This window comes from Equus quagga, chromosome 1 (genome assembly GCF_021613505.1).
Source record: "Equus quagga isolate Etosha38 chromosome 1, UCLA_HA_Equagga_1.0, whole genome shotgun sequence".
NCBI lineage: Eukaryota > Metazoa > Chordata > Mammalia > Perissodactyla > Equidae > Equus > Equus quagga.
Window position 1 is genome coordinate 140,678,553 of NC_060267.1, and position 20,395 is coordinate 140,698,947.

The 20,395-nt window shown below is 38.2% G+C and overlaps 1 protein-coding gene across 3 annotated transcripts in view; it reads right to left on the reverse strand.

The window, feature by feature from the left end:
• Positions 1–20,395, reverse strand: part of KIF15 (kinesin family member 15) — a 62,181-nt gene that overhangs the window by 24,507 nt on the left and 17,279 nt on the right. For all 3 annotated transcript variants that reach the window (XR_006891729.1, XM_046684009.1, XM_046684023.1), the window contains exons 5-16: positions 18,967–19,004; positions 17,837–17,934; positions 16,515–16,694; positions 10,768–10,977; positions 8,579–8,704; positions 8,288–8,410; positions 6,102–6,225; positions 5,480–5,556; positions 5,045–5,254; positions 3,994–4,171; positions 1,824–1,965; positions 941–1,082 (exon numbers count right to left, since the gene is read on the reverse strand). Coding sequence is in view for 2 of the 3 variants with exons in the window: in XM_046684009.1 (XP_046539965.1) it covers positions 941–1,082; positions 1,824–1,965; positions 3,994–4,171; positions 5,045–5,254; positions 5,480–5,556; positions 6,102–6,225; positions 8,288–8,410; positions 8,579–8,704; positions 10,768–10,977; positions 16,515–16,694; positions 17,837–17,934; positions 18,967–19,004 (1,648 nt within the window). In the remaining variant the exon portion in view is untranslated. The remainder of the gene's footprint in view (positions 1–940; positions 1,083–1,823; positions 1,966–3,993; positions 4,172–5,044; positions 5,255–5,479; positions 5,557–6,101; positions 6,226–8,287; positions 8,411–8,578; positions 8,705–10,767; positions 10,978–16,514; positions 16,695–17,836; positions 17,935–18,966; positions 19,005–20,395) is intronic.

The window sequence follows — 20,395 nt, forward strand, 5'->3', positions numbered from 1 at the left end:
GCGTAAAATAAGAAAAAGAAAGAAAACAAAAACAAAAAAAGACTTGGTGACATTGACTGCCTCCAAAGGGGGTCCTGGTTGGCTGGAAAGACAGCAGACAGAAAGAGACTTGTCACCAAATATTCTTTGTACCTTTAAAAATTCCAGTCATGTGAATTACCTAATCAAACAAATGAGTAAAATTACTTTTAAAAGCAGTTTCCTATTAAGTGAACAAAAAGCATCACTGCTAAAGACAATCGTTAGCGATAAACATCTATTTATTTTTAAGATGTATAGGGAAAGTTTTTTTTTAGCTGTCAGGGAATTTGGTACAAAAAGCGACAATCACCAGCATCAGCATCTTCACTTTTTAGCCTTCTGCTTCCCTCGTGTACTCTCCTTCTCTCTCCTCATCCTCAGATGTTCAATGTTTTCTTTCATGAGGACTATGGTTATTTATGCCTCCTGTTATCCCAGTGGTACCTGTGATCCTTTAGTGGTCTTTGTCTTTAGGATTCTATTCTTCCACTGCAAGCTTTGAGCACATGACACAGTAGGGCAACAGCTGCCATTTACTGAGACCTCCCAGGCGCTAGGCACTTTACTACCTCATTTAATGCTCTAAAACCCTGCAGTTCTATTACCCTCATTGCCAATTCAGACACAACAAATAATGAGGCTCAGAAGTTAGGAAACCCTGCCTATGCTTAATGACAGATTAGAACTTGAACCCAGGTCTGACTCCACATGCTGTATTCTTTCCTACACCACCCTGCCACTGGGGGTATACATCCGAAGACGAGGACCGTGTCACCCCAGGGTTACTGTCTGCAAGGGATTCTATCTGTATCTGGAGATATCTGTGTCTGTATCTGGAGATATCTGTGCAGACTTCCTCCATTATTAACAAATGAAATAGCACTCATTTAAGATTGAAGTATTGCTTCAGATTACCTACCTTAAGTGTTTCAGCATGAATTTTATTCAGCTGAGAAACTTCTTGCCGCTTGCAGGCTTTTGTTGCTTCCAAAAGATTTTCAAGATTAAGGTTCGCTTTTTGCAAAGCCTGAAGTTCTGATTCTAATTCTAGCTGCCTTTTCCTAATAGATATTATAAAATTGAGTATTTCAGGTAATGAGTAATGTCACACAATTGTAGAATACTTTACAGTTTATACTCTCACATAACTTTATAGTTATATCTTTATATCAGAGATATTCTTAGATTATTACCCCCATTTTCCAGTTGGGCAAAGTACAGCTCAGAGATTGATGATGGTTTAAGGTGTTCAACTAGGAAACAGTGGCGCTCCAATTCAAAGCCCAAATAGTCCATGATGACGCCATACACATTATTTTTAAAAAAAAACACTTCTTTATATTTTAGAACAGGATTAATTTTAGCTATAATATGAATGTGGCTTATCTTTGTTTTTACACAAAGTGCATCAACTAAGAATATTAAGAAATATGTAATTTCTAAAAATCCTAATTTAATTAATAACAACAGTGATTTAAATTTGGTGGCCAGATAAAGAATTCACTGTGTAAGTTCAATACACACTCATCTCAACAGGTACATCCCTTAAAACACTCATATCATCTAGTTCATTAAATATATTATTAAAGAGCTAGAAGTTTATGTCAATTACATCTCCACTCAAAAGAAAAAAAAAAAGAGCTAGAAGCAAGCCCCTTTCCTTTACGTCTAAACAAGCTAGTTGCTATATGAGAATTTAATATTTAAAGTGAAATGCTCAAATTGTCAATGTTAAACACTAAAACAAATCAACACTAAAAGATACGAAAAAAAGTAAGCACGAATATGCATTTATACATTACCGAGTTAGTTCTTTGAATTCTTCATATTCTTGCTTTGAATTATTCAGCTCTGTCTGAATTAGCAGGAGCTGTGCTTTTAACTTCTCAGAGTTCGCTAACGAGCATGGCTCTTTCGGAGCTTTAGGAGAGAATCCTTGCTGACCTGGAAATAAGGAAACAACTTGGTCTTTGAAAGACAAAAATAACAGAACACACTTTTTTCTTTTCCTCTTTTTTTGTGAGGAAGATTGGCCCTGAACTGACATCTGTTGCCAATCTTCCTCTTTTTGCTTGAGGACGACTGTCGCTGAGCTAACATTTGTGCCAGTCTTTCTCTATTTTATGGGGATGCTGCCACAGCGTGGCCTAACGAGCAGTGCTAGGTCCACATCCAGGATCCAGACCTGGATTCTGGGCTGCCGAAGTGGAGCATGCAAACTTAACCACTATGCCACCAGGCCAGCCCCAGAACACATTTTCTAAGTTCTCTGCCAGGTATCAAGTTTGAAGCACAGCAGGAAAAATAAGAAATGGGTTGGAAGGTAGACCCTAAAATACAAGAGCCTTTGCTGCAACAGGAGAAACACAGTGTGTCAAAGAGTATTAGAAATAGCTTTTGAGAAGCTGAGAAGCCACAAGATGGAGGGGCGTATTGAAGGCAACACCTTTTCCATTAGAAGAAAGAGCAAGCAATGACTGAAGTACAACACACACGCTGGTGGGTGCAGAAACACCATTAGTTGAATCCTGCAGGAACTAGTGCTAGCAGCTAATGTTTTAACAGTCAGTGAATTTTAGAACAGGAAACAAGTTGAAAGAAGTTGGTATTATCTACCAGGTAATAATAAATTCTAATTTTCAGGGATCACTTAGAAGACTGAATATGTCAAAGAGAGTTCCACCGAGTTTCAGTGTGGGAAAATATGTAAAAGTTGCTTAGAAAATGATACATGTTTAGAAGATGGTAGGGTCCAGAAATCACCACTAGTATCTTTCAAAGGTATTAAGTCAAGGTACTATTGAGGTCAAAACGGCCAGCAAAATACAGAGCATTGTAGGGAACAATAGTTGAAATAATACAGAAAACCTGGTCTTAACTTTGCGTCTAAAATCTTGGTCTCTCCACAACCCAAATACTGTGAATTTTATTCTTTCATTAAGTCATAACAGAATGGAAGACTTAGAAAGCAACAATTTAAAAAGGACACAAGCAGGTTTCTTTATGAGTGCAGAATAAGAAGATAAGAGTTTTCTCAATTTCAACCTCAAAAGAAACTAAGGCTGGTACAGAGTATAATAAAAGACCATGAAAATATTCAGTCTGAGAATGGGGCAAACACACACTGTTACCAAATCCCAGAGCATTCACACCAGTAGCTGCCAAGCCTGTGAGTCAGATTCAGTACTAACTGGACTGCTTTCCACAGAGGAAAAGTAAACAGATACCATATAACCAACAGAGTGTACACTAGCAAGCATGACCCGCAACCACAACATCAGGACCAAAATCCGCTGCTGGGACCATGAGTCTGAACACGCTCTGCTGTAGCTCACACTGCACAGACCTTAACCGGGTGGATAAACTTCTCAACTCTCCATTCATTCGTGCTGTGATAAGTTAACCACTTTTCATTTCAAATACTTAAAACAAGGAAATTCCATTTAACAAAAATTAAAAGTAATACTGAATCTTTTATCAACAAAATAGAAAAATATAATAGATATTTCCTTGATATGTCTATTAGCTTACATAATTTACTACTCTGTGATTTTTGAGAAGTGTAGAAAATGCCTTTTGCTAACATAAAAGCATAAATATGTATGTAAAAAATTAGCACACTAATGGGGGCTGGCCCCGTGGCCGAGTGGTTAAGTTCGTGCGCTCCGCTGCAGGCGGCCCAGTGTTTCGTTGGTTCGAATCCTGGGCGCGGACATGGCACTGCTCGTCAGACCACGCTGAGGCAGCGTCCCACATGCCACAACTAGAAGAACCCACAACGAAGAATGCACAACTATGTACCGGGGGGCTTTGGGGAGAAAAAGGAAAAAATAAAATCTTTAAAAAAAAAAAAAAAATTAGCACACTAAGTCTAGAGGCTAAAACAAAGGCCCCACCTTCAAGGCAATATAAATGCCCTTTAAAACAGCCCCTCTGCCCCTACGAGGCATGTATACAACAATCATTTCTTACTTTTGTCATTTTCATCTGTGCCAGATACTTCGAAGAAAGCTTTTTCTAGTATTGCAATGGTCTGGGCATCCAATTCTTGGGCTCTTTTCACAGGCTCTAATAATCTCAGTCTTCTATTCTCCTCTCTGAGAGAATGATTTTCCATAGCATACTTTGCGACTCTGGGGTGGTGCTCTATCTGTGACAGAAGAATTACAGACTTACACATTTACAGACATTTCCTTAATGAACAAGTCTTTCTGAACAGCCGTTAGAAAACATTAGGAATGCCACATGCACTGCTGGTGGTGGTCTGCCGCCACTGTGGAAGGCAACTTGGCATTTGCGATCAGACTGAACATGGGCACAACCTACAACTCCGTTACTCTACATCTGGATCTGTACCCTTGAAACTTTCACCCAGGCAGGTAAAGAGAGAAGCAAAAGGGTGTACACTGTGGCAGACTTTTCATGCAAAGGAGACTGCTTAAATTAATGCATTGAAAAGAATAAGGAAACTCTCTATTGAGCAGGGTTGAACACCCTCCAAGATTAAGTGAAAAGGGCAAGGTACAGAAGAGTGTATGGTGAGCTGCCTTTTGTGTGCAAAAGGAATAAAAGTAAAAATATCTACCTATCTTAGTTTGAATATGCATAAAAACCTCTAGAAAGATACAAAACTGATAAAAGGTTATCTTTGTTTTTTAATGAAGTGCCTGGATTAACTATCCATCCTCCCCAGGGAAAAGGAAAAATAACAACAAAACAACTTGAAAGGGCTCCAGTATAAAGAGGCCACACTGTTTAGAGAACCACAACTGCCCACTGGGATGAATGGTGCTTAGTGCTGGGGCTGAGTGCTTTGGTAGCTACACCACCACAACTTCCTCCCTTTTCCCTTCAGGTTTTACTATTTTGGAAAATGGGGGAAAAGAAATTATGCAATCATACTGTCAGATGAATTCATTTAAAACACTTTCCACTGTATTAAATTACATGAATTTGGTGACAAACATATATTTGCCTTGGACTTCTTTTATTTTTAGAAATACTGCAAACGTTACATACTCACTTGTTCTCGTAGAGTTTGAATCTCATCCCTTAATTCCGACAGCAAACGATCCTGCTCCTCAGGTAGAAAACTTCCCCGGGATTCCTTCTGGAGTTTCTCCAGGCGCATTATTTGATCCTCTCGGAATTTCACAATCATTTTATTGGACTGAATAAATTTTTCTTTTTTGAGGGTGAGGTCTTCTAATTGGGTAATTTTTTCTACTAGAGACTTGAGAAATTCATAATTTGGTTAGACATGAAAAATAATTCATCTTCCCTAAATTTTCACAAACCAAGCAACAAACACTAACTTCACATTTAATCTCAAAGGCAAAATTAGATTTTTCATAGCCTTCCTCTGTTTTATTTGTGCCATTTATTTCACTCAGAAAGGCACCACATAGTAAAAGCCTAAAGAATCTTGAGTCACCTTTATACTAATTCAGTTTCCTACCTTCTTTTCCTGTTCAGATTTCTTAAAGAATAACATTGCCTCTTGGAAATACTTCATGTAAGTAGTCTCGTCTCTGTCTGTAATTGATCCAGTAAGAAAGAAAGGGGAAAAAAAAGTTTATTTCTCCAATTTTAAGACCCAGGGATGAGCTAAAACAGCCTTTGATTGACTGCTCTCAACTAATCTAGAAGAATCTGACTGTTATTACCAGATCCTGGATTTCAAATCAATCCAGTCTACACATTAGCTATTCTTTAAAGAAAAACAAGTCTCTATTATCCTATTTAGTAAACATACAGATTAAAAATGATATGACAAAATCTTGGAAGTGGATCTAAATTAAATTTATTAGTATCTCTTTTTAGCACTTTTACTAGGGCCGAATTATTCAAAATTATTTCTACTCCCCCTTCCCACCATATCTCACAGAATTCAGTAGCTATGGTATCTGTATCTGGTTGCAGACAAAGTACCATGTTCCTAAGTAGGTGAAATAAACACAGATGGATACTTGTAGAAAATTTTGGGTAGCCTCACTGTGTTGTGACTGTCGTCAGAGGGTTCTCACGCTAACATTCGCACGTGGTCTTCTTCAGGATACAGCACACTGTGCTCATCTTACCTCTGGTCAGAAAGCTTTCTGGCAGCACCCGCCCTGAAGTAAACTGGGCCAACTGTTCTTTGAGCCTCTTCACTTCAGCTTGGAGCTGGCTCACATTTCCTTGGGTGTCTTCATTTACCACTGCCTATTCGAGAATTTTTTAAAAAGCATTATAAGAGCACTCTTTGAGTCGTAGAGTCTTGTGTTTATATTTGTTTGTACGATTTGGAATGAAGAACACCAAACAAAACTGCACTTTCATCTCACAGACAGTCAAAAGGGCACCAGAATCACAGTGTGGAGAGTGGGGAGGAAGCTTCCTTCCCCCGTGCCTTCAGACCTAGAGCCAGAGGTCTTCCCCCACTCACAACTCCTCCTGTACCCTCCCACTTGGATCTCTGCTCTGTTGACTAGTCCTGCATCCTGTCAGCCTGGGTCACACCTGAGATCTGGGTATGTTCATTGCTTCCTGCGACAAACAGCTCTCCCCCACGGAGAAGAGAAAAAACCTCGACAGGTGCCATCTGCCATCTGTCTTGGCTCTCTATAAAGGGTGTGATGAACTGCAGGGCTGGCTGGAGCCCCACCAGCTTGGCAGAAACCACCCTCTCCAGAGGAATCCAACCCTGTATCTCCAAACAGCCCTTCTGGAAGGAGGGGTTGGTCTAACAGCTCCATTTGTTTTATTACCACACTAAATGCTATTTTAAAGAAATATCTCTTTAAGAAATACTCTTAAAGAAACATCTTATTTGAGACAACTTCTAAGAGGTTCAAAAAGGCCTACAAAATCTACAGGGTGATAACAAGAGCCAATGGCTGAGTACCAACCAGATAAAAGGGACCCAGTTGTGAAATACCCAATACTCCAGTGAGGGAAAAAACCCTGACAGCCCCAAGGTCCCTGTGTTCCTGTCTTAAACCAGGTCTGCCCATTGGGAAAGAGCTAAATAGTTTATCCTTAAACAAGTCCCAGATATCCTAGCCACCTTCTACTGACAGGCTGCAGCAGGGGACTTACCATTGATAGTGACCACTATAAGGCTCCTAGTTTTGTTGTTCTGTGTGTTCACAAGCCATTTCTAGTTGCTTCTGATTCTTATTGGCCAGACTCATTACAAGGCACTCCTTGTATATTCTGACACCATTGTCACATCAGTGACATAACAATTCTAATTATCCCCGCAGTTCTCCACTCTCCAAAAACTTCTAATAAGTCCCAAGAGACAGGATCAGGAAGCTCTAATGATTTTTCCTCCTTGTATTAGAAGTATCCTACCAGGAGTGATAATCCAATAAAACGAACGAATACTCTTCTGACTTACTCAGGGGAAGACACAACATGGACCTCTTCAAGCTTACGATAATAAGATGATCAGGGAGTCTACTTTTGGGGTAAGAATGACCAATTTCTCCTTTGAAAGAGAAAGGAAATTCATCGGCCAATTGATTTGTGAGTTTTTTGTCTAAAACCAAAGGGGGCTCCAACTTCTCTAAAACAGGTGGGGGACTCGTTGGTATTTTGACAGTCTCCACCAGGGGTTGGCAAAGTGCTGCTTGCCCGTGAGCCAAATACAGTCTGCCACCTGTTTTTGTAAAGTTGTACTGGAACACAGCCATGCCCATATGTTTACATATTGTCTATGTAAAAAAAAAAAAAGTCTATATTCCATGCCTTCTCACTACAAAGGCATGGTTGAATAGTTGGGACAGAAACCAGATGATCCAAGAAGCCTAAAATATTTACCAGGAAAAGTTTTCTGACCACTGGTATACATGAATATCAAGGAAGCTTCTTGCATATAAAGAAAAACAGGGAATCCTTGGAGTTACTGCATCTTGAAAATGAAGTTTGTCAACATCATTAAATTATTTTCATAGCGCATCCCCACCATCACCACATGCACACACGACTCTGCTAATAACGTTTAGGTAAATAAATTTAGTCTCCAACCCAATTACAAAGGCAAAACTTTGCCTTCCCATAAGAAAAACCAGCCAAATAATACTAAACATAAGACCCAATCTAGGCCTCAAATTACATGAGTGATACCCAAGGCTAAGAAAGACAAAATAGAGATCTTGTTTAGAGTTAAGCTTTCACAGAGAAATAAATAAAAACTAATGGTAAATCAGGCAATCACAAAAGTAAGGTACTACAAACTTAAGTATTTTTCTAATTTACTTAATGGTACTCAGTATTTTACCTTATTTTTAATCAGCTTGGCTCTTTGAGCAAAATTAAGTGTTGACAGGGTTTCCCCAAAACACCTGGATCCAGGGTGAACATTCGCAATTATGGCTGTTTTGGCATTACCTCCAAGGGAATCCTGTTTAATGATACGAATGGTACACATTTTCAGGGAAGAAATCACAAGATCTTTTTTTAAGCAAAAAAAATGTATACCCTTACACCAAGGCTGAGAGAGATTACCCAACTATCAACCATAGGGAGCATAATTAAGAAAAAGGCCCAGGAACGCAATAATCTGCTTTACCCGGAGTAAGAAGGTAAGTTTGGAGTCTCTGTAGCAAACATGTCTCTGTTTTCCATTACCCACATCAACAAGTGCAGTTATCACTTGGCCCAGGCAGCTCAATGATCGGTTGATGTTACCTGCTTCCTAAGGCAATGGGGAAAGAGAATAAAAATTTAGGTGCACTGGTTTCTTTTTAGTATTTTGAACTAAAATATACCCAGCAGGGTGACAACTGTGAACGCAAAGTCAAGTTAGGGACAATGTTAGTTAAGGATAACTAACTTTCCAGCAAAAAAGATGCCCTCAACTATCCCCTAACCTTTTCCTATTTGATACACAATGCAATTTCAATATTGAAAGACAAACACAAAAATCATGAGAAGGAGGAAAAAAAAAATCAATGTCACCTCATGATGGTTAATAGTTTAAAATTGACCTATAGTTAGGGATAAAAACTAGAAAGAACAGAGGAAAAAATGTTGGAGTAGCACATTAATAGGCATATTTTCAACCCTTTTATGTTAAAATGTTTGCTACATTATGATAACTAATAACGCAGCCCTACATCCCACAAAGCCACTGATGAACTTATTACAAGAGAATACTCAGTCTAATTCTGTAAAGAATAATAAAAACCTTTAAAACAGTGGTTTGGAGAAAAAAGAAAAATGAGTTAAATATGTTACTCTGGATTTTTACTGTAGGTAGCTTATTTCGGTAATTGGGTCTGCAGTGGTGAAAGTACTAGAAAACAAGAAAGAGTAGAAATTATAAAGCAAGATGAGCTGATTTCAGAGTTGCCACCGTCTGCTATCATTAAGTAAATCAGAAAGGTGGTTTAGTGCCACAGTTGAGGGCACTGTCTGTCGAGCTGACTACTTTGGTTTGAATCTGAGCTCTACTCTTAGCTGTGCGCCCCTGGACAATTTACTGAAATAGGAAGGATAGCAGTACCTACTTCCAGATTTGTGAAGGTTAAATGAGTTAATATAGCATTTAGAACAAACCCAGCATATGGCCTATTATAAATATATGCTATTTTTCTTTTTTATTATTTTTATTTTTCACTTTCTAAATTTTTATTTATTTTTTTCTTAATTTTTCCTTCTCCCCAAGTCCCCCAGTACAGCTGTATATTTTAGTTGTAGGTCATTCCAGTTGTGGCATCTGGGACTCCGCCTCAGCATGGCTTGATGAGGGGTGCTAGGTCCACACCCAGGATCCAAACCAATGAAACCGTGGGCCATGGAAGCAGAGCGTGTGAACTTAACCACTCGGCCATGGGGCTGGCCCCCATAAGCTATTCTTCTTACGCTTTACGTCTCAATAGAAACATGAGCCTGAGATTGCCTGAAACTGCCTGAGAGCTCAGGAGGCTCAATTCCTCACTTTTAATACAAAAAGTACTCTCCTCCACCATTTCCGACTCCTCTCCCCATCCCTCATGTATCCTAAACTATAGAATCCATACAGATTTTATTGACAATACATATACACACTTTGGTCATACATATTACAGAGAATCTTCCACTAGGTCCTTTACCCTCACCTCTGAAATATTAAACAGCGTAACTGCTCTCCTTTCTCTTTACGCTCTCCCCTCTTCAAAGTGGCAGTGGTGGGTCAGATGGCTGTTTTTATAAAACAGGCTTTCTTCACGAAATCACTCAAAACCTTTAAGTGTTTCCCAGTGTTGGGAGAGTTGAGAGCAAACTTTGCCTGGCACTCCTGGTCCTCAATGATCTGGGCCTACTGGCACCTCTAACTCAACCCACCCATTCATCCATGCTGAAATGCCAAATGCCAGATTCACTCTGCATCCATAATAACCCTTGAGATGTCCCCCTGCCAGGCATGTATTCCCTGTTCCTCTCTCCGTGTCCAAATCTTCCCGCTTTGAGAACACAACTCAAGACCTACTTCTTTTCCAGGCTTCCCACAAGCAGTCCATGTCACACCCTTCCTCTGACCCCTGCTGCCCCTTGTGCCATCATCCCTTCTCGCATGAATTCAAACATTCTTGCTACTGATAGACTTGTCCTATCCCATGTATGTTTACTGTCCCTTCCCCATAACAAAAATTTCTAAACATTTCAGATGGAGCAATTTGTTATTCCTTTGAAGCCCTCACAACATTTAGCTTGGTATTGAGTTCTAGTAATAATTCACATACAAGCTGAAATTGAAGACCATAATTACAATCTTACTTTCAACCTCATCCCTTCTGCATGGGTATCTTTTTGCCTCTCAGATCCTGCTAAATCCACCAGATTGAGTAGGGAGGTCCGTATATTCACAGTCTCATTGCTTTTCTCCATTGACTCTACTGTAATTGTAAAGACTGCATGAGACCTAGAGGATTCTCTATTCATTGATGTCGATGCCACACGTCTGTTTCTCCATCCTCCAGACAACACCTAGGCAAAAGCAAAATATATTATCACAACTTCCGGGTGGTCACAACAGACACTAACATCGGTAGGAAAGGTGTAGAGGGCAGTGAGAGAACACTGGTCTATCGAGGAACATACTCAAGTTATTTTCCTTTCCCTTTCCTTTTCTGTCCCCTCTCCATGTTAGGGACAGAGAACAAGCGGGAAATCAGAAGGCATAGGATCTAGAACTGATTTTGCCATTCCCTATTTGTGTTAACTTAATGCAAATCACAAAATCTCTCTGAACCCTTTCTTCACCCAGACAATGAGAAAGTTAGACAAGCTAAATCTTGAAATTACCTTCAAGCGCAAAGTTCTGTCAGCTCTTTTAGTCTATAAAGTACTTGTTTCCCCTCTCTATTCCCTATCGCAAGCAGGATACAAAGGTTCAGACTGCAGGCTCTGGAATCAGATGAATATGAGTTCAACCCCTGGCTCCACCATTTACTAGCTGTGTGCTCTGGGGCCAGTTGAACCTTTTTAAGGCTCAGGCCCATACCTGCAAAATGGGAATATGGGTACCTACCCAACAGGGCAGAGCCTCTCAAACTTTAATAGGCATACTAATCAGCTAGGGATCTTGTTAAAATTCAGATTCTGATTCAGTAGGTGTGAGGTGGGCCTGAGACTGTGCATTTGTAACATGCTCCCAGGTGATACCATAGTCTGAGAATTACATTTTTGAGTAGCAAGGTCATAATAGTACAGGATAAAATGGGGAAATTAGTATCTTACCTCAAAAGTAGATTAGAAGTTCAATGAAATAATGTATCAAAAGAAGCTAGCACAGTGCTTAGCACATATACTCAATAAATGGAGCTGTTACAACTCTATTAACCAGCCACAGCATAAAATTGAAATTATTCATATCTTTATATTTTTTGGATAGTGCTTTATGCTTGGTGGTCTAGTGGTTAAGATTCAGCACTCTCACTGCCACAGCCCAGGTTCATTTCCCGGTCAGGGAACCATACCACGTGTCTGACAGTTGTCATACTGTGGCAGCTGCATGTTGCTGTGATGCTGAAAGCTATGCTTCCAGTATTTCAAACACCAGCAGGGTCACCCATGGTGGACAGGTTTCAGGGAGCTTACAGACTAAGACGGACTAGGAAGAAGGACCTGGCCACCCACTTACGAAAAATTGGCCATAAGACCCCTATGAATAGCAGTGGAGAATTGTCTGATATAGCACCAGAAGGTGAGAGGATGGCGCAAAAAGACCAGGCAGGGTTTCGTTCTGCTGTACACAGGGTCACTAGGAGTTGGAATAGACTCCATGGCGCTAACGACAAACTTTATGCTTCCTTTTCATAACACTATATACTGTATACTAAATATTAAATAAATCATGATACATTCATACAGCTGTAAGACAGAGAGAAATCCTCAAATATGGGACAAATTCCAAAACACTATCATCTTAAAAAAGGAAGGTGCAAAAGTAGCACAATATGCTAACATTTGTGCAAAGTAAGGAGAAAAAAGCAAATACAAGCACGTTTTTAAAACATTTATACAAAAATCAAATACAAACAAAAATAAAACGACTTGGGGAATGTTCACGGATTGGAAGATTCAATATTCTTAAGATGTTAATTCTCCCAAAGATGATTGACAAATTCAACACAATCCCACTCAAAATCCCAGCAGCCTTTTTTGTAGAAACTGACAAGCTGATTTTATGAATATGAGAATGCAAAATCCAAGAATAACCAAAATAATTGTTAAAAAGAACAAAGTTGAAGGACTTGCTCTACATGATCTCAAGACTTACTACTTAGCAACAACAAGTTACAATAACCCAGACAGTTTTGTATTGGCAGAGAGACACAGATGAGTGGAAGAGAATACAGTCAGATATAAAGCCACATATGTATGGTCAACTGATTTTCATGAAAGGTGCAAAGGCAATTCAACAGGAAAAAGAAAAGTTTTTTTTCTCAACAAATGGTGCCGCATATTGGATCAAAAACAAAAAGGCAACCCACACAACATACAACACGAAGAGTGAACTGTAAGGTAAACTATGGACTTGGGTGATTATGATGTGTGAATGAGATTCATTGATTGTAACAAATGCACCACTCTGGTGTGGGATGTTGAAAATGGGGAAGGCCACGCATGTGTGGGAGGAGGGAGTATATAGGAAGTTACTGTATCTTTCTCTCAACTTTGCTCTGAAACCTAAAACTACTCTAAAAAAATAAAGTCTTTTAAAAAAAAGCAAGAAAAGGAAAGAAGCATTGAATAAAACAAAACAAAAAACACTAAGGAAGATGGTAGAAATGAGTCCAACAAAAATAAAAATCACATTAATGTACACAGGTTAGGTAAAAATACTGTCAAGAAAGGTTAAAAAAAGCAAAATACAGCTATATGGTTTATGAAAAACAACTAAAACATTAAGACAGAAGGTCTGATGGGAAAACATATACCAAATACTAATAAAAAAATGCTCAGTGGTATATGAATATCAGACAAAATAGCTTTTGAAGGCAAATGTGTTAATAGGAAAATATAGAATCAATACAAAATTACAGATTCAAACCAAAGGAAGATAAACTAATCTTATTAATTTTATATGAGCCTAATAAAACAGTCTATCTCTATATGTATACATAAATACTTATATAGACCAAAATCAAGACAAAATTGATAAAACCAACACCTTAGTTGGAGTTTAATATATCTCTCAAGTACTGATAGATTATATAGACAAAAAAATTAATAAAAATATAAAACCCTGTATCCAAGGATATACATTCTTCTCAAGCACACATTTATAAAAACTGGCCATTGTATTAATCCATAAACCAGTTTTCAATAAATCGCAAAGACTAGGCATCACACAAGATCACATTCTCTGATCCCAATGCAATTAACAATCAAAATGAGAAATGAATTTAAAATTCTCATAAATTTGGGAATTTTAAATTACATTTCTAAGTAATACATGGATCAAAAAAATATGGAAAAATACTGAGGTCTACATGACAATTAAGATATTGTAACGTGTGAAGTTTAAGCAATATTAAGAAATAAATTTACAGCATTAAATACTTATATCATAAAAGAAAGGCCAAAAGGAGCTAAGCATCCAGCTTAAGAAGTTGGAAAAAGAACAGCAGAATAAACCCAAAGAAAGTAAAATAAAGAAAAAATCAAAGAGCAATGCCATATAAACAATACCAACTATGCAAAAAGAGAAGAAAATTGTAGATATAGCAAAGATTTAAAAAATGAGAATACTAGGAACAACTTTATGCCAATATATTTGAAAACTCAGACGAAACTGAAATTTTTCTAGGAATACGTAACTTATCAAAAATGACCCAAGAAGAGATATAATGCCTGCATAGCCCTATTAAAGTATTTTCATCTGTAATTAAAAATCTTCTCACAAAACACAGGGCCCAGATGATTCTGGGGATGAGTTCTACAATACTTTTTAAGAACAGGTCATTCCAATCATACAAACTTACAGAAAATAAAGGTGATAATAGGAAAAGGAAAATTACAAGTGGATCTCAATCTTTAACACTGATGAAAAATCCTAAACAAAATATTAGCAAATCTAATCCAATACTTTATCATGTTAACATGTTAAAGGAGAAAAACCACATGCTCATCTCAATAGAGGGAGAAAAAGCATCTGATAAATTTTGTTTGTTTTTTGTTCTTTTAGTGAGGAAGATTGGCACTGAGCTAACATCTGTTGCCAATCTTCCTATTTTGCTTGAGGAAGATTGGCCCTGAGCTAACATCTGTGGCAATCTTTGTCTATTTTATATGTGGCATACCACCACAGCATGGCTTGATGAGTGGCATGTAGGACCACATTCAGGATCCGAACCCGTGAACCCTTGGCCACTAAAGTGGAGTGCGTGAACCTAACCACTACGCCACTGGGCCAGCCCCTGATAAAATTTGATACACACTCTTGATTTTATAGGATAGTTAGCAACGTGGTTGATTATAAAAGCATTCTATAATAGTCAACTGCATTTCTGTACACATCAAACAAAACATAATTTAAAAAGAGATTATCTACAAGAGCAACAAAAAAAATAAGGTATATTAGAATAAAGCTAACCAAAAAAGGTAAGACTTTCATGGAGAAAATTATTATATTGCAAGACAGTAAAGACCTAAATAAATGAATAGACATACCACGTTCATGTGTGGACTCAATATTGTAAAGAGTCAATCCCTCCAAACTGGTCTATAACTGCAATGCAATCCCAATCAAAATCCCAACACAATTTGTCTTTTTTCTGGTGAGGAGGATTGGCCCTGAGCTAACATCTGTTGCCAATCCTCTTCTATTTTGTATGTGAGCTGTCACCACATCAAGGCTTGATGAGTGGTATAGGTTGGCACCCGGGATCTGAACCTGTGAACCCTGGGCCGCTGAAGGGGAACATGCTTAACCACTATGCCACTGGGCCAGGCCCTAACACAATTTTTTGAGTATGTATACATACATACACTGAGTCACAAGTAAAACCTCTCTTTTACTGGAAGAGTGATAGTTTAAAAAGTTTGAATCAGGAGACTTGCCAAAGATGGAAGAATAAATTAATAAACTGAGAGAGATACATAACATATATTATATTTACACAATGGAATATTATACAGCCACAAAAATAAATGAAATGCAACATAGATAAATTTCATAAACCATCCTGAGTTTAAAAAAGTCACAGAAGGCTAAATACATACCATTTTTAAAATGCAAAAGCCAACATATTAAGCAATACATACAAATTTGATTTAAAAGTGGAAGAAAAGGATGACATTCAGCATGGTGCTTAAGTTTAGGGAGGAACGAGGGATGTGAGACAGGGAGGAGCACACAGGTAGATGGGCCAGTATTGGTGGTATTTGGGTCTTAAATTGTCTAATGAGCCCCCACAAGTTCATTTTAACATTATCCTCGGTAACTCATGCATGTGGCAATATTTTGTATGTATCAAATATTACATAATAAAAAATTGTTTAAAATCAATTGCCCAGGTCAGGATCTATGAAAATGTGAGTAGAATATTTTATAAATTCTTTTCAAGAGGTTTGTTGTCCTGAGCTGAATGCTCAAAAATTGTTGGCTTTTGACACTTAGTAGGTAAACAGGGTAGCAAATAAAAGGAAAAGAACAGCCAGCTGTTTTAAAGGGCAGAGATCCCAGGGGCTCCTGAAAGCGACAGCTCCCAGGAGGAACCACTGAAAAAACATGGACACTAACAAATTGTCCCCAAGGGATCTACAGGGTGGTTTTTAAGAGCACCTGATTGGAAAGAATAGCACCAAAATAACGCAAAATCAAGAGGCTTAAAGTTCTATCTAAGGGGAGATCTACAAAACACTGTCATATTCTTTTCTCTTTTCTTCTCATGAACATTCTGTATTAGGCTTTTACAAAGTATTTTTAGTAGTTCAATTCTTGCTTTTTTTGAGATCAAGGTGCTCTTCACAGCATGCTATGTTGTCTAAGGATTGAACTGCTCAAGGCAGAGTACCTGATAGGCTTCAGCAGCTGAGGTCACCACCTGCTCTACGGCACCAACAACAAAGACTCCCTTCTTGATATGCTCCCTTAAGTATAGTCCAGCCGATGCAGAGTCCAGTAGGTCATAAATCTGCTCATTGTAGATTTCAATAAAGGAACACTTACATAGGAAACTCTTTCCACCTCCAGCCTGTAAAAGAGAAGCCTCGTCTAGATGTTATTTTCATGAGATCATCCCTATCTTTCATTATCTTTCATAGCATTAATCTTTCACTTGTTTCATAAGGTGTAAATTTCCTACAATATTATCCTTTACATGATGTAAAATACCTAAGTCAGTTAAAAAATTTACATAACTAGTTTTAACACATCACTACATTTTAAAGCAGCATCACTGTGATCCCAAGAGCCTCAGAAGTTTCCAGAGATGCCTTAGAACCAAGACAGGAAGATGGGAATTTGGCAATCCAGATGGGCAATTCCATTTTTATGTCTTATATATTGAACTTCCTCATAAAGTTTTACTTGAAGCAACTGTTATATTCTTTACAAGACCAAAAATAATTTATGTTAAAAGCTCTCTATAGAATTTTTAACCAGAGAAACACATGGCACTAAACTTATGTCACCAGCATGCACTGTGCATGTCTAATTGCAATGGTTAGAGACAGTTTCTGCAAAGGAGTAAATGGTAAACCAAAGGTATACATCAAACTCCTTTATAGAATAGAACATATAACACGAATGGCTCTTAAGCCTGGAATTTGCCAACCTAAAGAAGCACAATCCTGAGAATGGCCCAACGTGGGAGCCAATGGGAGAGGAAAGCCCACATCCCCAGGATGATGGAGCCACACCACATGTGGAGCAAGTAGATCACTGTCACGTGGCAGCAGGTCTGCAAAGGAGGTAAGGAAGAGCCCATCACTACTGAACGTCATGAACATCTACGGACATCCACAGTCAACCGTGAGCCTAGGTACAGGTAGGTGATGCAGCCCAGTGAATCTCTGTTTTCCTCAGTTAAGGTTTTCTCTACACCTTCTCTCTTGCAAAACCTGAGAGCCTAAGAAGCATTACATTCTTCTCTCTTTTACGCCAGCAATCCAAGCTCACGAATGATGTATGTTTTATAAGCTAAAAACTTTTAGAAGATTAAAAACCTCAGAATCCTTAATCTTACCTTAAGAATTGAAAGGTTTTTTTGTCCCACACTAGCCTATCCACATTGTAAAGTAGCACCCCTCCATGTATCATGAGCCAATTATTAGTAGCTAACTACTCAAAACCAGGTACTTCATAGAACTGCTTTAATTTTACAGTAAGTTTTACCTTCTCTTTTTCACGATCAATTAAGGAAAACAAATATTCAAAACTTCGTGGGATTACTCCTCTCAGGTTATGAGAAAAATTATCAGATTCAGATGGCCCTAAAAAAATGTAAAAAAAAAGTATTTGGCAATTCTTTTTTATTCTATTATAGGAGTCCTTCAAAATGGTAACACTGAAAGGCCATTCATACAGAAATAAGATGACACACTGTATAATCACTTTTCTATTTGTGCCCCCAAATAAGTTAAATTTTGGTCCGTGAGAGATCACATAATAGAAACTACTTATCAATAGGACTGAAGGAAAGGCCCACAATTTTAAAAAGTAGTTGTTTGGTAAATTAAAAAATCCATGTAGGTACCAAGCTTCAAATTTTTCCTACTGCCAGGTAGCAATATGGGCAGAAACACCAAATAATTGTACTTTACTTATTGCATATGAGATTGGGTCTCATGCGTTGACACAGCAATTCCACTCCCAGATATATATCCAACAGAACTGACTTTAAAAGACACATACAAGAAAAAATGTGCACAGCAGCACTATTCACATGGTCCCAAACTGGAAATAATCCAAACGTCTATCAACAGTAGAATGGAAGATTTGTGGTATATTCATACAATAATATATTATACAGAAATGGAAATAAACTGCTTCATGCAGCAACATGAGCGAATCTTAGAAACTGAACGCTGAGAGAAAGAAGCCAGACATAAAAGAGTACATACAGTAAATTTTCATTTGTAAAAATCCAAAAACAAGCAAAACTAATAATGACAGAAGTCAGAGGGACGCACACTTCAGGGGATGGGGGTGGGAGTCGTTACTGACCAGGAATCTTGATCTGGGTAGAGGTTATACAGATATAAATACATAAAACTTCATTAAACCCAACTCAAAAACTGTCCATTGAGAACCTATTTTGTGCCCAGCATTGAGCTGGGAACATAGCTGCAAACACAGACTTTGCCATCCTGGAACTCACAATCTGACAGAAGCCTGGGATCAGCCCTCATTTTACGAGGTCAACATCATATATAGAAATTATGCCTTCTCAAAAAATGTACTAGGTGCTGTCATCGCAGAAAGAGCAGACTAAGGCAGCAAATGTTAATCTTCAATTTACTTACCCATCATAGTAAACGTTTTCCCTGAGCCAGTCTGTCCACTGTAAAAGAAGAATGTTTTATGTAGTATTATTACACATGAAATTTAAAAGACTACTCTCCTATTTTATTTTATTTTATTTTTTTGAGGAAGATTAGCCCTCAGCTAACATCTGCTGTCAATCCTCCTCTTTTTGCTGAGGAAGACTGGCCCTGAGCTAACATCCGTGCCCATCTTCCTCCACTTTATAGTGGGATGCCTGCCAAAGCATGGCGTGCCAAGCGGTGCCATGTCCGCACCCGGGATCTGAACCGGCGAACCCAGGGCCGCCAAGAAGCTGAATGTGCACACTTAACCGCTGCGCCACCGGGTGGGCCCCCTACCCCCTTTTTTAATATGGTCTATTAGTATATATGTTTTCCCCACAAAGAGCTTATTTTCCCTCTTTTTAAAAATTATATTAGGTAAAAAGTGAATGATCCATTTTCTTTCTCTCCTATTCTACCACAAGAGCTAACCACTATTAATTGTCTGGTATGCTTCCAGATTACACAAACACAGCCATCAGAGTTTTCATCTAATTTTTTTTCTTTTTTTGGTGAGGAAGATTCACCCTGAGCTAACATCTGAGCCAATTTTCCTCTATGTTTTGTATGTGGGATTCCTCCACAGCAGGGCTGATGAGTGGAGTAGGTCTGCATCAGGGATCCAAACCTGTGAACTCCGGCTGTCAAAGTGGAACTTTAACCACTCAGCCATGGGGCCAGCCCCTTATCAAATTTTTATTTACAAAATTGGAATGATGCTCTTCAATAGTGTTCTGCAACCTGTTTTTCTAAGTCAGTAGAGATCTACCTCATTATTTTTAATAGCTGCATTGTATTCCACGAACATATAATTTATTTAACCAGAATCTGGACTTTTATTTCCAATTTTTGCTATTCTAAAGCAGCAATTCTTTTCCTAAATTCTGCCTTTAAAAGATACTAAAATGTCTTCATTTAAAAATACAGCAATTTAAAAATCTTTAAGCTATAGGTTTGATTTTTATTCACAGTGTTGTATCTCCTTGGTTATCCCAAGAAACAGGAATAATAAAAAACTAAACATAAAAAAGTTTGTTGAAGAAAGATGTTAACCAGGGTGTCAAATGTCTTTAGCTTGGATTCACAGTACAATATGAAATTTTGAATTTACTTTCTGGTTAAATGTCCCAAAAGATAGAAAACAGTATGGTCTAGCTGTCTACCTGTTTCTTTCGGAAGTAGGAAAAAAAGTTCTTTAGTAACTCAGAACGAGAACGGACATTATTGAGTCCCCTACTTGAAAGTGAAGGCGACACTACTAACAACTACTCTAGAATCAGGACCGTCTTAGGTAAACCAGGAAGTATGCTCATCTAACCACCTAGTCAGACGCTCATTTCTCTCCAAGTGTTTCTCATTCCTACCC